Genomic DNA, 13,728 nt, shown 5'->3' with positions numbered 1-13,728 from the left:
CAGCATCCCATTATGCAGTAAAGATTTGCTGTTAAAGATATTTCAGGCAATAAAGGCAAGTGGGAAAATACTCCGGAGAAGGGGGCGGGAGAGGGGAGCTTCTCTTGTGCTCTTTGGGATTAAGCCTGGCCTAGAAACAGAAAAACCCACCTTGTTTCTTTTAATAAAGGTTCTCAGCCTTCTGTGTGCATAAGAATCACCAGTCCCAAGAAGCTTGTTCAAATCCCCACCTGGGATTTTTATTCCATTGGGACAGTTGAGGGACCAGCAATCTGAATTTTTGTTTTAAATTTAATTTTTTGGCAAGCACATCATTTTTACTTGCAGTAAACTTACTGTAGGTTAAAATGCTCTCTTCTTACACTTGAATATGGCTGACTGTATGGAAGCACTCATTAGTACTAAAGGCACCCTAAGAACCCAAAATAATTAATCTTTTTGCAAAAGTATTACTGTAGGCTAATGATCAAAATGCCACTCGTGTCAGGGCACACAAATCCCCAGTTTTATGCAGAACCGTGGTTAGTAGGTGATTCCCACATATTGGTATCAATCAGCTATGCCAGGTTGGGGAGTGTTCTCAGCCAACCCACCCTGCCACCACCCATCACCCTTCCCCCCAAAAAACACTAATGAAACAACAATGACAAACACACCCAGAACCAAACCCAATTCTGGAGCACCTCCTGGCCTGGAGGAGAGCAACCCAAGTGAGAACGTTCCCCATTCCCATCTCTAGCGCATGTCACTACTATGAATCTAAACCAGTCTCCAGGGTCTTCTGCAAGAAGAGCGGCTATGATGAACTGACAGTGCCTGTGGGGGCAGGCACTTTACATTCATTATCTATTATCTTCACAGCAAGCCTGCTACGTAGATATCTTCATTTTACGATTGCTAGCATTAGGTAGTCTTCAGACCATACTCTAGAAAACACTGTTTCAGAGAGTGGTCTGGGTTTGAAGGAACAGTAGAGAACCTGAGATTGACTCTCTCCTGCCCCTCAGGCCCAACCCCCTGATCAAGGACCCCAGAACAAGGCCTCCAGCACTTCTCAACAACTCTTGTTCCTGGTCTGCTCAGGCCGGGTCTGGTCTCTTCTTTCCCTTCCTTCAAGTATAGGGGTCCTGACATTTCACTGTTCCCGGTTACATCCGCCCAGATTGGAGTTTCAGCTAATTAAAAGCCCCTTTGTTTGCAGGCAGAGGAAAGATACAGATAAACACTGTCTGGCTAAGCAGATAAAACCTATGGATCACACTCACTTATGAAAATGTTTGAGATATAAGTGGAAAATGTATGTTACAAAATGTCAAGTATGATCTTAATTATGTAAAATCTGTACATACTATACATGTGTATAGGCTGTTTAATTAAATCTTAATAGTGGAGGTTGGAGGGCATCTGAGTGGCTCAGTCAGTTGAGCGTCTGCCTTCGGCTTGGGTCGGGATCCCAGGGTCTTGTGATCCAGTCCCACATCAGGCTCCCTGCTCAGCAGAGAGCCTGCTTCTCCTCTCCCTCTGCTGCTCCCCCTGCTTGAGTGCACTCTCTCCCTGTCAAATAAATAAAATCTTTTAAAAAAATAGTGGAGGTTGGAATTAAGAGTGATGCTTTAAGTATTATTTCCAAATTTTGATATAATGAGCAACTGTTACATGTGGCCATTATAGCATTATACAAAAATAGTTTTACTATTTTTGTGAAATATATATTTCACCTCCTCCCGAACTCGTGACAACCAGTGATCTTTTTCTACTGTATCCATAGTTTTGCCTTTTCCAGATTCCAGTTGGAATCATTCAGTATGTAGCCTTTTCAGGCTTTCAGGATTGATTCACTTAGCATGTATTACATTTTTTATCAGAAATAAAGTTACAAAATTAAAAACTGTACGACCTATGTGACCAGCCACTACTCACGTGAGACTCCAAAGGAAAAAAGTTTACATTACTTTTTGCCATTCAAAATACAGTACCCCTATCCCACTTTTACCAGATTTCCTGCCGCTGGTATTCTGGGAGTCCCAGGGCTGCTCACACATTCCACACTGCTCCATATTGGCTCCTGCTTGTCTCCAGATCCATGAGCAGGTCTTCTTGGAGCCATTCCCTATACCCCCACACTCCCCTACCCACCCACACTGTGGTGCAGATGGCATCCTCCAGGCTCCGACGGATTTCTTGGGCTCTTACCACCTTTGGCCATAGACCCTTTCCTCATTTCCACACAACCTAATAGTCTTATAAACACATAGTAAGACTCTGCTGGAATTTGGGGACTAACAGAAGGGAAGCACAAGACAGAAAATGATTTATATTTGCTACTAGACAAGGCTTCGCTCAGTGTCCTGGATCTCTCTTCAGGTCTTCCCTGCTTTGCTCCCAGCCATAGATCATTTCAAGTGTCAGCTCACCTCTGCACTGTAGAAATCCTCATAGAAGTCAACCTGTGGAAGGACCAACAACCAGGAAGCCCCAGGAAGATAGGAAACATCCGCAGAGCAAAGCCCAAGGCCCGCCCACCACATCTCCATCTTCCTCACTTCCAGTTCTGGATGAGAGTCTGCAGGCTGAGTGCAGGGAAGATAGCCTGTTTCCCACAGACAGGGATATGGTCATGTCTTTAGTTCCAAAGTCACCAAATGGTCCTGACCGTGTGGCTCGACGCCAAGCAGATCCTGTCCCTTTTTTCCATTGTTGCAAATGCGAGAGGCATGTTCATCCTGCACCCTCTTCATCACGATTCTGCCACTTTGGCTTTCCTCAAGAGGAAAGCACACGACTCTAAAATAAATTAAAATATACAGGCAGTGGGTAATCTAAATCCATACAGAGAAAGGCAGAGTCACAGAAAGGAGGGACAACTACTAAAACCCACAGCCCAATGAGGATAAATTGTCTGAAATTTCGCACTGGGAGTCATGAGGACTTGAGCTGTCTCCCAAGCATCAATTTGCTTAACTTAGGCACTACTGGAAGTCCCACAGCACAAAGGGGTGTTCCGAGGGTGGTCTTCTGACCAGTGCAGTCAGCATCCAGGAAATTGTTAGAAATGCAAATTATCCAACCTTCTAGGAACCCATCCAATCAGAAGCTCTGGGGGGCCGGGCCACCTTCTGCCTTCCAATAGCCCTCTGTGTGATTCAGGGGGCAGTTTAAGGTGAGAAGCCACTTTGAAGACAAAAACTGCTGGTAACTTTCAAACTATGATTTGCCCAACTCAGTACATGTGGGATTTAAATCTTTTGAAATTCAGGCTCAGCCTGGGTCACACTACTTCAGGGTGTTGTTAAAAACTAAATTTGTTGACATTAATTCAAAAACTTAAAAAATGTTTAAATCAATGACAAAGGAGAGAATGCATAATTTGATTTGGTTTATATGAGTAATAATTATAATTATTTCTATAATCTGCTCACCATTTGAAAATGCTGAAATGCCATGCTGCTTTAAAAATATGTACTAACATCTTTTATTTTTTTCTTTTTTCAAGATTTTATTTGAATTCAAGTCAGTTCTAGTTTCAGGGGTAAAATTTAGCGATTCATAAGTTGCATATAACATCCAGTGTTCATTCTATCATGCCCCCTCCTTAATGCCCATCACCCGGTTACCCCATCCCCCCACCCACCTCCCCTCCAGCAACTCTCAGTTTGTTCCCTATAGCTAAAAGTCTCCTATGGTTTGCCTCCCTCTCTGTCTTTATCTTATTTAATTTTTCCTTCCCTTCCCCTATGTTCACTTGTTGTTTCTTAAATTCCAGATACTAGTGAAATCATGGTATTCATCTTTCTCTGACTTACTTCACTTAGCATAATACATTTTAGCTCCATCCATGTCATTGCAAATGGCAAGATTTTATTCTTTTTGATGACTGAGTAATATCCCTATATATTTAATGGGGTGCATGTGTTCCTTTGAATCACTATGTTTGTATCCTTTGGATAAATACCTAGTAGTGCAATTGCTAGGTCATAGGGTAGCAGCTCTATTTTTAACTTTCTGAGGAACCTCCATACTGTTTTCCAGAGTGGTTGCACCAGCTTGCATTCCCACTAACAGTGTGAGAGGGATTCCCCTTTCTCTGCATCCTCACCAATATCTAATGTTTCCTGAGCTATTAATTTTAGCCATTCTTATCACTATGAGGTGGTATCTCATAGTGGTTTTGATTTGTATTTCTCTGATGATGAGTGCCATTAAGGACTTTTTCATATGTCTGTTATATCTTCTTTGGAGAAATGTCTGTTCATATTTCTGCCCATTTCTGGTCTGGATTGTTTATTTTTTGGGTGTTGAGTTTGATGAATTCTTTATAGGTTTTTAGATACCAGCCCTTTTCTGATATGTCATTTGCAAATATCTTCTCCCATTCTGTGGGTACCTTTCATTTTGTTGATTGTTTCCTTTGTTGTGCAAGAACTTTTTTTCTTGATGAAGTCCCATTAGTTCATTTTTGTTTTTGTTTCTCTTTCCTTCGGAGACATGTCTAATAAGAAGTTGCTGTGGCCAAGGTCAAAGGTTGCTGCCTGGGTTCTCCTCCAAGATTTTGATGGATTCCTGTCTCATATTTAGGTCTTTCATCCATTTTGAATTTATATTTGTGTATGGTGTAAGAAAGTGGTCCAGTTCCATTCTGCATATTGCTGTCCAATTTTCTCAACACCATTTGAAGAACTGTCTTTTTTCCATTGGATATTCTTTCCTGCTTTATTGAAGATTAGTTGTCCATATAGTTATGGGTCTGTTTCTGGGTTCTCTACTTTCTTCTATTGATCTATGTGTCTATTTTTCTGCCAATACTATATACTGTCTTGATGATTACAGCTTTGTAATACACCTTGAAGTACAGAATTATGATGATTTCTGCTTTTCTTTTCTTTTTCAACATTACTTTGGCTATTTGGAGTCTTTTCTGATTCCATACACATTTTGGAATTGTTCTAGTTCTGTGAAAAATGCTGATGTTATTTTGGTAGGGATTGCCATATTAACATCTTTTTAAAACATATATTAGATTAATTTTGTTCTTCATTTTATTTTGTTACATGAATATGGCTGTGTCTTCACAATTTTAAAAAACTAAATTGTGATCCTATTATCCTTCTGCCATCTATGGAAGGATTTCTCTGAAAGGACTAATCAAAGAGAAGCTGTTTTATGCCAATTTTTACCTACACTTGACTTATCACACTGAGACAGCTGGTATTTAAATCTGGGAACAGTCCAGCAGTACATTCCTCTTGCATATGCTTTATGTTGTAGTAGAGGAAAAAAGTACTCCAAGTGGAACAGATGTTGCCAGAGAGCAGGAAAGCTGTGCATCACATAGTGTGCGAATAGTTGATAAAATGAGCTGAGAGTATCATCACATCTTCTTAGTTTGGGGGACACTGTGCTTTTCCAGGTAAGAGAAGCTTGGTGTCTGTAACTGAGCAGTCTGTGGGCAGTTTGTGTGAACTAGAGACAGAGGGAGAAGAAGAGTTTTGCACACAAAATGTATGGTTTATGAAACAATTCACAATGTGCTATAATTATATAATTATAATTACTTTAATAATCTATAATGAAAAGAAATTAAGACCGGCCAAGAAGCATCAGATACCAAGTTGAGCAAATGACAAAATGACATCACACTCTTAGTTTACATCTGTTTATCTAAACCTGCAACAAAGTTGCTTATACAAATCAGCCCCCAGCTCCCTCTTAACTCTGTCTGCATCCATCTTCACACACTTCAGAGAGCATCCTTTACTCTGGCTCATTTTGTCCTTGAATCTGGTTAAGGATTAATTTAGCCTAAAGGCGTTCTGTTCAATTACTGTCAGTTTACAGCCCGAGTTGCCTTCCCTTCTGCACTGGAAATTATTCAATTGCCTCCCAATCAAACCATTCTAACTTCTCTCTCTCAATCTCTCCTTTTCTTCATGCCCAGACCTCTTATGTTTGATTTTCCCTCCTTCCTCTGTGTCAGAGATTCCCTATAGTGCTGCAGGAAAAGGAGATGGGGGTTTGGCGCAGGATATATGTGAACAAACTCTAGAATCCTATGGTGTTCTGAAGCAACTCAAAGGTCCAGCTCTGGGGACACTCTGTCTTGGATGGGCAGGTAGTCCCCCATCTCCCTGATCCATCTTTCCTCTCTGCTGTCCGAGGCTAGGGCTTTGCTGAGTTTTCATATGAATGGAATCAGTGAACTCAGCCTCCCTAACTGCGGATATAAAATGTGATCTCATTTCCTTTGTTATCCCATTTACCACTTGGCACTGACCTCCCCCCATATCCCAACATGGATCCCTCAGTGGGTACCCCAGTTTTGTAGACAATTTCCCGAAATGCAGCCTAAAAATTGTCCTGTTTCTCTTATCCTTCTACTCCACCCTTCAGCCTGTTTTCCTTCTGCCCTTTACTCCTCCAAGCCAATGAATCACATACTTCCTGCAGCCTGGCTGAGACTGAGGCTGAGATGCAACTACCTACAGGATACCACTGAACATTCAGGAGCAATGGAGAGTAGTTTTCTTGTTGCAAATGGGTAGCTATGTGCCAGTAAGTCTGGAGCCCAGACCCAGTCTTAGGTTTCAGTCAACATGCCACTCTCAGATCCCTCCCCACCTACCCACCAATGACTATCCCTTAGATTTGTCTGTGCTCTTCAGAATTAGCTCCTAACAGTCATTAGACCTGGGAGGGGAGAGAGCTCCCTAAAATCCCCAGTGCAAGTTCCCATTCTTTGAGAATCTTCCTTTTCCCCAAATGGTAAAGGGTAGGAGGGTCTATCCCTACTCAGTAAATCTCACCCCACGCCTGGGTGCCCAATGGTCCTCAGTAAACAACCACAGCAGAACATCAGCCGAGATGGGTTAATTAGCCTTAAATTAAGACTTAGCAGTGAATGCCAACAGACCAGGCCAGGCACAGCTCCTCTAGCAAGCTTCCTCTCCTGCTCTAAACTGCTCCACCCACACTGAAGAGCTTTGCAACATATGCGTCCTAAATCCATGCAGAGCCAGAGAATATTCCTCCAGATTCCCCCTATTCAACAGGGATTCATAGGCCTCATTCCCCTAGTCAACAGGGATTTATAGACCTCTGCCAAGCTTAATTGTGCACCACTATTCATATTACCTAATGGAAGGCCTAGCTCCCAGAGCCAGAGAAATCTGCAATCAGGTTTATAGGAAATCACAATCTTCTCCAAGAATGGTGGCTGTGTATAAGATTTACACTTTGTTAACTATAGGGCCCAATCAAATGGTTTCCTCAGAACAAAGGAAAGGCTTGCTTGAAAAGTGAATTGAAACATCTTACTCATTGAGGACAGAACCATGTGAAATTTTATAAATATAATTTATGTTTATATATAAATGTAAATAATACATATTGTATATTTTAATGTATTTGTATACATTATTTATATACAACATGAAATGTAAGCATGTATGTTTTGTACACGTATGCACATTATATGTGTACATATATAATACATGATATAAATAATATATAAGATATATTTTCAATATATTAAAGTATATATGTAAATATAAGTAATGTATTTATATATTTTTTGAAGTCAGAAAATTGTTATGAAGAAAAAACTATGGCCTTATATTCATTAACAACCCTGTTAACATTTTTCTCTATATATGTATATAAAGTACCTATTTTATATACATAATAGAAATGATATATGCACAAGCGATGAACATTCAAATAATATAGAAAAATCTTCATTGTAAAGAGAAAGTCTCCTTTTTATAAAGTGGAAGCCCCTATCCCCACTCGAGCCTCCAGCCTTCATTCTATAGTTGATACAACGGTGCCCAGCTATGAGGACAAGTAGAGGCTGAAATCTATTCCTTGTCTGTTTGCCAAGCTGTGCACCAGGCCACCGAGGAGATGTCCACCCAGAAAAAAAGGGGTACCTTTTCCTAATTTGTATGAGAAACTCTCTTGCTTTTGAAAACAATCCTTTAATAATTGTTTACATATCCTTCTAAAAAGCTATACACATACTGACACATACGAGCTACATGTCCTTTCTCATCCCACACAAAAAATATGTGCTACACATTGTTCTGAACTTTCCTTCCTTTTTTTCTTTTTTTTTCTTCACTATTTTTGTTTAACTCAATATGTGTTGGGGATTTTTATGTGTCAGCAATACAGGTGTGTGTCTCTTTTTTTTCCTTTTTTTTTTTTTTTTAAGGGTCTGTGGTATTGCACAGCTTTATCAGAGTTTATGTGACTAGTTCCCTTTTAATGATTCATGGGCATTTAGGTTGTTTCCAGGTTTTTTAAGGGAGGGAGGCAGGAAGGATTAGGGTTATTAAACAAAATGAGTATATGTACATAATGGTATATAGTTTTATGACCATGTTTATAATGGCAAATTCCTAGCAGTAAAATTTCTGGGTCAGAGGCATAGAGGTTTTTAAATTTGACAGTTATTGATTGTAACGATGTGCATTCCCAAGAATATCTGTATTCTTGTACCCCCATATACCCAGGTTATTATCACATTAAGTTTTGCCAGTCTGATAAGCAGAACATACTTCACTGTTGTTTCAATTTGGATTCCTTTAAACATGAGCCATGATAAATATCTTTTCATTAGTCTGTTAGCCACTTGTCCTTTCTGTTAGCTATGTGTTCACATTCTTTGCCCATTTCCTATTGAATTATTAATAATATTTTTGCTGAGTCATAAGATTTGTCAATCAAAACATGTAGCCCCCCCGCCCCCCCCAAAAAAACATGTAGCCCTAGGGTATCTGGATGGCTCAGTGGTTGGGTGTCCGCCTTCAACTCAGGTCATGATCCCTGGGGCCTGGGATCAAGTCCCGCATGGAGTCCCCGCGGGGAGCCTGCTTCTCCCTCTGCCTCTGTGTCTCTCATGAATAAATAAATAAAATATTTTTTAAAAAACACATAGTCCTTGTTATTATTGTGTTGCAAATATTTCTTCCAGCACATCATTTATCTTTTGATCTTGTGCATACTACTTTTTGTTCTACAGAATTTCCAAATGTTTATGTAGTCAGATTCATTAATCATTTTCGTTATGGCTTCTGTGTATATACAATTCTTTGGTGACAGTTTTTCCAGATTCTACCCAGTAAAGTTCACCAAAAAGAATCTTGGACCTGATTTCAGCCCATGTGTCCTTCAAGGGAGCTCCATCTTGCAATGTGAATGCCCCAAGGACAATCAGTGGTGAAGAATGAGGTTTATCAGAGGGCTTTTACCTCACATGTGTCCTCAGAATGGACAGATCTGGAAACCACAATTTCTCTTCAGAGCCTGAGCCTGGCCCAGACATCCAATGGACTTGGACAGGGACATGGCCCAATGACTACATTCCTTGCAGAATCAGTCACACTTTCCCTTTACACAAGTAGCAGATGGTCAACTTAATTAAATATAATACTATTCACACTGTTTGGGGGTTTTATTGTAGGTCTTTTTTCTCTTTTTGTATTCAAGAAGGACAGATACTTTATTTTTTTTGGGGGGGGGGGAAACTGTAAAGTTCATTTAATTTTTTTTTAATATTATTATAATATTATTATTATTTATTTTTTATTGGTGTTCAATTTACTAACCTACAGAATAACCCCCAGTGCCTGTCACCCATTCACTCCCACCCCCCGCCCTCCTCCCCTTCCAACACCCCTAGTTCGTTTCCCAGAGTTAGCAGTCTTTACGTTCTGTCTCCCTTTCTGGAATTTCCCACACATTTCTTCCCCCTTCTCTTATATTCCCTTTCACTATTATTTATATTCCCCAAATGAATGAGAACATATAATGTTTGTCCTTCTCCGACTGGCTTACTTCACTCAGCATAATACCCTCCAGTTCCATCCACGTTGAAGCAAATGGTGGGTATTTGTCATTTCTAATAGCTGAGTAATATTCCATTGTATACATAGACCACATCTTTTTTATCCATTCATCTTTCGTTGGACACTGAGGCTCCTTCCACAGTTTGGCTATCGTGGCCATTGCTGCTATAAACATCGGGGTGCAGGTGTCCCGGCGTTTCACTGCATCTGTATCTTTGGGGTAAATCCCCAGCAGTGCAATTGCTGGGTCGTAGGGCAGGTATATTTTTAACTGTTTGAGGAACCTCCACACAGTTTTCCAGAGTGGCTGCACCAGTTCACATTCCCACCAACAGTGTATGAGGGTTCCCTTTTCTCCACATCCTCTCCAACATTTGTTGTTTCCTGCCTTGTTAATTTTCCCCATTCTCACTGGTGTGAGGTGGTATCTCATTGTGGCTTTGATTTGTATTTCCCTGATGGCAAGTGATGCAGAGCATTTTCTCATGTGCATGTTGGCCATGTCTAGGACAGATACTTTAAAAAAAAAAAGTCAACCTAGTTATTGATATTTTATGTTTAATTTTGTTTCTTGCAGGCAACTTCAAAAGATGGTCCATGATATCAAGAACAATGAAGGTGGAATCATGAACAAAATAAAAAAGTAAGTTAAACTCCATAGCACTATATAAGCACTCATTTATATAAATAACACATCATTCCAGCCTTTGCTCAGTGAAAGAGAACAAAGTTCTCTGTTACCAAGTGAGGAGTTGCCACCTCTTTAGTGTATAACCCTTTCTTACTTGTGCCTAGAATCCATGGTGGTAAGATACATATTTAGGAAACATGGCAAATGAACGGGGTGATACTCAGGGCACTTTGCTTTTCCCTCTCACTGCAGTAAAAGTGAGCTGTACCACTCAAGGTGTCAGCAAATGTCAACAAAAATGTTTATAGAACAGGACAATCAGCTTCTATAACTATTTAGTTAAAGTCCACGAGGACGCACTTGGAGGAATCCAAAAGAGAAGCTATAAGACCACAACTCTGTCATTTTTAGGATGCCATACCGGTTTTCCATATTTCAATTTTTGCTTTTTCAATTATAGCCTTAAAATAGTGTTTTCAATTGGCACTTGGTGAGAGACAGCTAGAATTTCAAATCTTCCTGCACATCAAAAACTTTGAAGCTTTCTTTTTTTTTAAAAAAAGATAATAAAAACTATGTACCTGTATTTGCCACTCAAGATCTAAGTTAAGAGGAAAGAGGAAATAGTATCCCATTAAGTTTTTGCTTAAGTTCTTTTATTCAGCAAATGAAAGTAGTAGAGATTAGCCAAGAAAAAAGATCAGAGTTCAGAATTGCATAAAGTCAAAATCTCCCACTTCCCCATACCCCCACCTCAACCCATTCCAGGGAAATAGACAGTGTCATGAGTGAGTATGGTATATATATCTATATGTATGTGATACAGTATATACATATACACACATTTTCATCATGAATGGAGTCATACTTCATAAACCATTCTATCAACTTGACTTTGTTTAGTGGTTTTCCTTAATGCTATATTATGGATGTCTTTGTTTGTTCGCATGTAAAGATAAGCCATATTCCATTTTGAACAGTCTGCTATAAACGCATTATCATTCATTTAACCAGCTGTGTATTGGTGGACACTTTTTATAGGGAAGGCAATGCAGGAGTTGAAACTGGCATATTCTTGGAGGGCAATTTGATAAGATCAATAAAAATTTTGTGGCCATTTCTTTCGGTTTAACTGTCATAAATAACATTTCAATAAATAATTCTTAGAGATTTTGAGTATACCAGAAAGCTTAATTCCTAAATGAAATTTCTAGCTGGAAGAATTTATGCCCTTGAAATTTTTATTGATATTACCAAATTGCTTTCCAAAAATTTTATACCACTCATAGTGTATAAAAGTTCATTTCCCTATGCCTTCAGAACAAAATAGTACCTTCATTCTATTTGGTCTTTGTTAAACTCGAAAGCAAGAAATCATGTCTAACAGTGTTTTTAGGCTATAAAATGCAAATGAGCCTCAATATGTATAAGTGATCATCATAAAATAGTTAAAACGGTGTTCTACTTGTGGAGCATCTCCTAGAGAATTAGTTCTCATGTTCTGTGGTAGGGAGAGGTGTGTTATTCTCATTTAATATTTCTGACACATGCAGAATCTCATTGAAATGAAGAACCCTACTAGTCATTGTTTAATCATTAGCACTTCTGGATTAATTATTCCACTGTTGCCAGTTTTACAGTACACCAGTTTTCTCAATAATATTAAGCCTCTGTGTAAAACGTCTCTCTATTCCATGGTCAGGCATACTTACAGCATCCACAGAGCTCAACGTTTTTCAGACAGTTTCTATTTTATTATGCCCTTTGTTCCCCAAAATACATTTTCACTTAACACACCATGTTTCCTCTCAGCTTGGAAAATATGGCTGCCAAAGTCATTACCCTAGGTGAGTCCGTGGCCCTTTGGTTCTGAGTGATCTGCTCTTACACTCTTGCTCGTTGCCAGGCAACAGGTGCTACCTTGAAAGGAGGAAGCACAGTTGAACACACTGTTTTCCTAACACAAGACCATGACAGAATTGTCATTGGTCCATGGCCAAATGAGAAAATAAGGACCTTGAAGCGTTGGGGGTTGGCATGCAGCTGCCAGCTGCTAAGTGAAGCCCAAACCACAGATTTTATTCCTGGTCGGTGTTCAGTGACCACCAGACCCTTCCTGAGTCTGTCCTATGTCCTGAGATGATAACCTTCATACATTGTGGGGTGTTAACATACTCTTTCTTTTCTCTTATGAAATGATGGCAATAATGGGTAGTGGTTGGTTTGTGTTTTTCAAAATTTTACCAGTCCAAGAACAGATTCGGCATCTTTCCTTGTTTGTTTCGTGCTTTTTCTCCCCCTATAACACTGTGGCTAATCTTTCTCTCTGGACCTCATTATAAGTCTAATGATAATATCTCCCCAGCACACGCTAGCTTGCTATGAGAACTGAATGAAATAATCGATCTGAGAACCTTTGGTGAAACAAAAAGCAGAATTTCTATGCAAATATAAATATTGTTATTTTTGCAACATTACAACTCTGGTTTGTCAGGCTTATTTTTTGTAATCAGACATGAATTTCTGTACTGCGTTTTTTCCCCCCAAAAGAAATGAAATGTTTTGCATGTAATGGTTACCTTATACCTTGTCTCTAAAAAAGGATATGATGTTTCAGTAAATAAAGGCTTCTGGATATAGGTTTTGTTTATATATACTTTAAATTTAATTAAGCAATGTATCCTTAAATAAAATGGGCAACTATTATGAAGAACAATAATTTACTAGAAAACCTACCCATTTCAAATAATAGAATGGAAAGTGTTGTTAGAACTTGTGATAAACCTAAAAATTGGGATCCATTTTTTGTTTTGTTTTTTTGGGGATCCATTTTTAAAATGTAATTTTAGGGGTGCTTGGGTGGCTCAGTCAGTTAAGCATCTACCTTTGGCTAAGGTCAGGATCCCACGGTCCTGCTCTGCAGAAAGCCTGCTTCTCCCTCTCCCTCTGCCTGCTACCCCTCTGCATGTGCTCTCTTTCATTCTGTCAAATAAATAAATAAAATCTTTTTTAAAATGTAAGTTTAATTTTCTTCTTTTAATGAGGGGGGAAGGATTGTGAATATTCAAACATTTTATATATGCATAAAGATGCTAAAGTAGTTTTGAGAGTGCCTGAAACAATTCAACTTCTAAATAAGCTAAATATCACGATCCCTAACCTGGAGATGTTTACTGCTCACTTGTTTAGCAATTTTTTAATAGTGCCAAAATAATCTCAGTCCAACCAAAACCAATGTGCTCATTATAACTA

At 39.2% G+C, this 13,728-nt stretch overlaps 2 protein-coding genes across 3 annotated transcripts in view; one reads left to right on the top strand and one right to left on the bottom strand.

Moving 5' to 3' along the window:
• BLNK (B cell linker) overlaps window positions 1-13,728 on the top strand; it is a 77,427-nt gene that overhangs the window by 17,189 nt on the left and 46,510 nt on the right. For both annotated transcript variants that reach the window (XM_025466743.3, XM_025466745.3), the window contains exon 2: window positions 10,423-10,488. In XM_025466743.3, the coding sequence (XP_025322528.1) occupies window positions 10,423-10,488 (66 nt within the window). The remainder of the gene's footprint in view (window positions 1-10,422; window positions 10,489-13,728) is intronic.
• ZNF518A (zinc finger protein 518A) overlaps window positions 1,831-13,728 on the bottom strand; it is a 109,459-nt gene continuing 97,561 nt past the window's right edge. Inside the window, exon 6 of the transcript XR_007406768.1 lies at window positions 1,831-2,784. The gene's annotated coding sequence lies outside the window, so the exon portion shown is untranslated. The remainder of the gene's footprint in view (window positions 2,785-13,728) is intronic.

This window comes from Canis lupus, chromosome 28 (genome assembly GCF_003254725.2).
Source record: "Canis lupus dingo isolate Sandy chromosome 28, ASM325472v2, whole genome shotgun sequence".
Taxonomy (NCBI): domain Eukaryota; kingdom Metazoa; phylum Chordata; class Mammalia; order Carnivora; family Canidae; genus Canis; species Canis lupus.
This window is presented reverse-complemented; position numbering and strand designations above follow the sequence as displayed.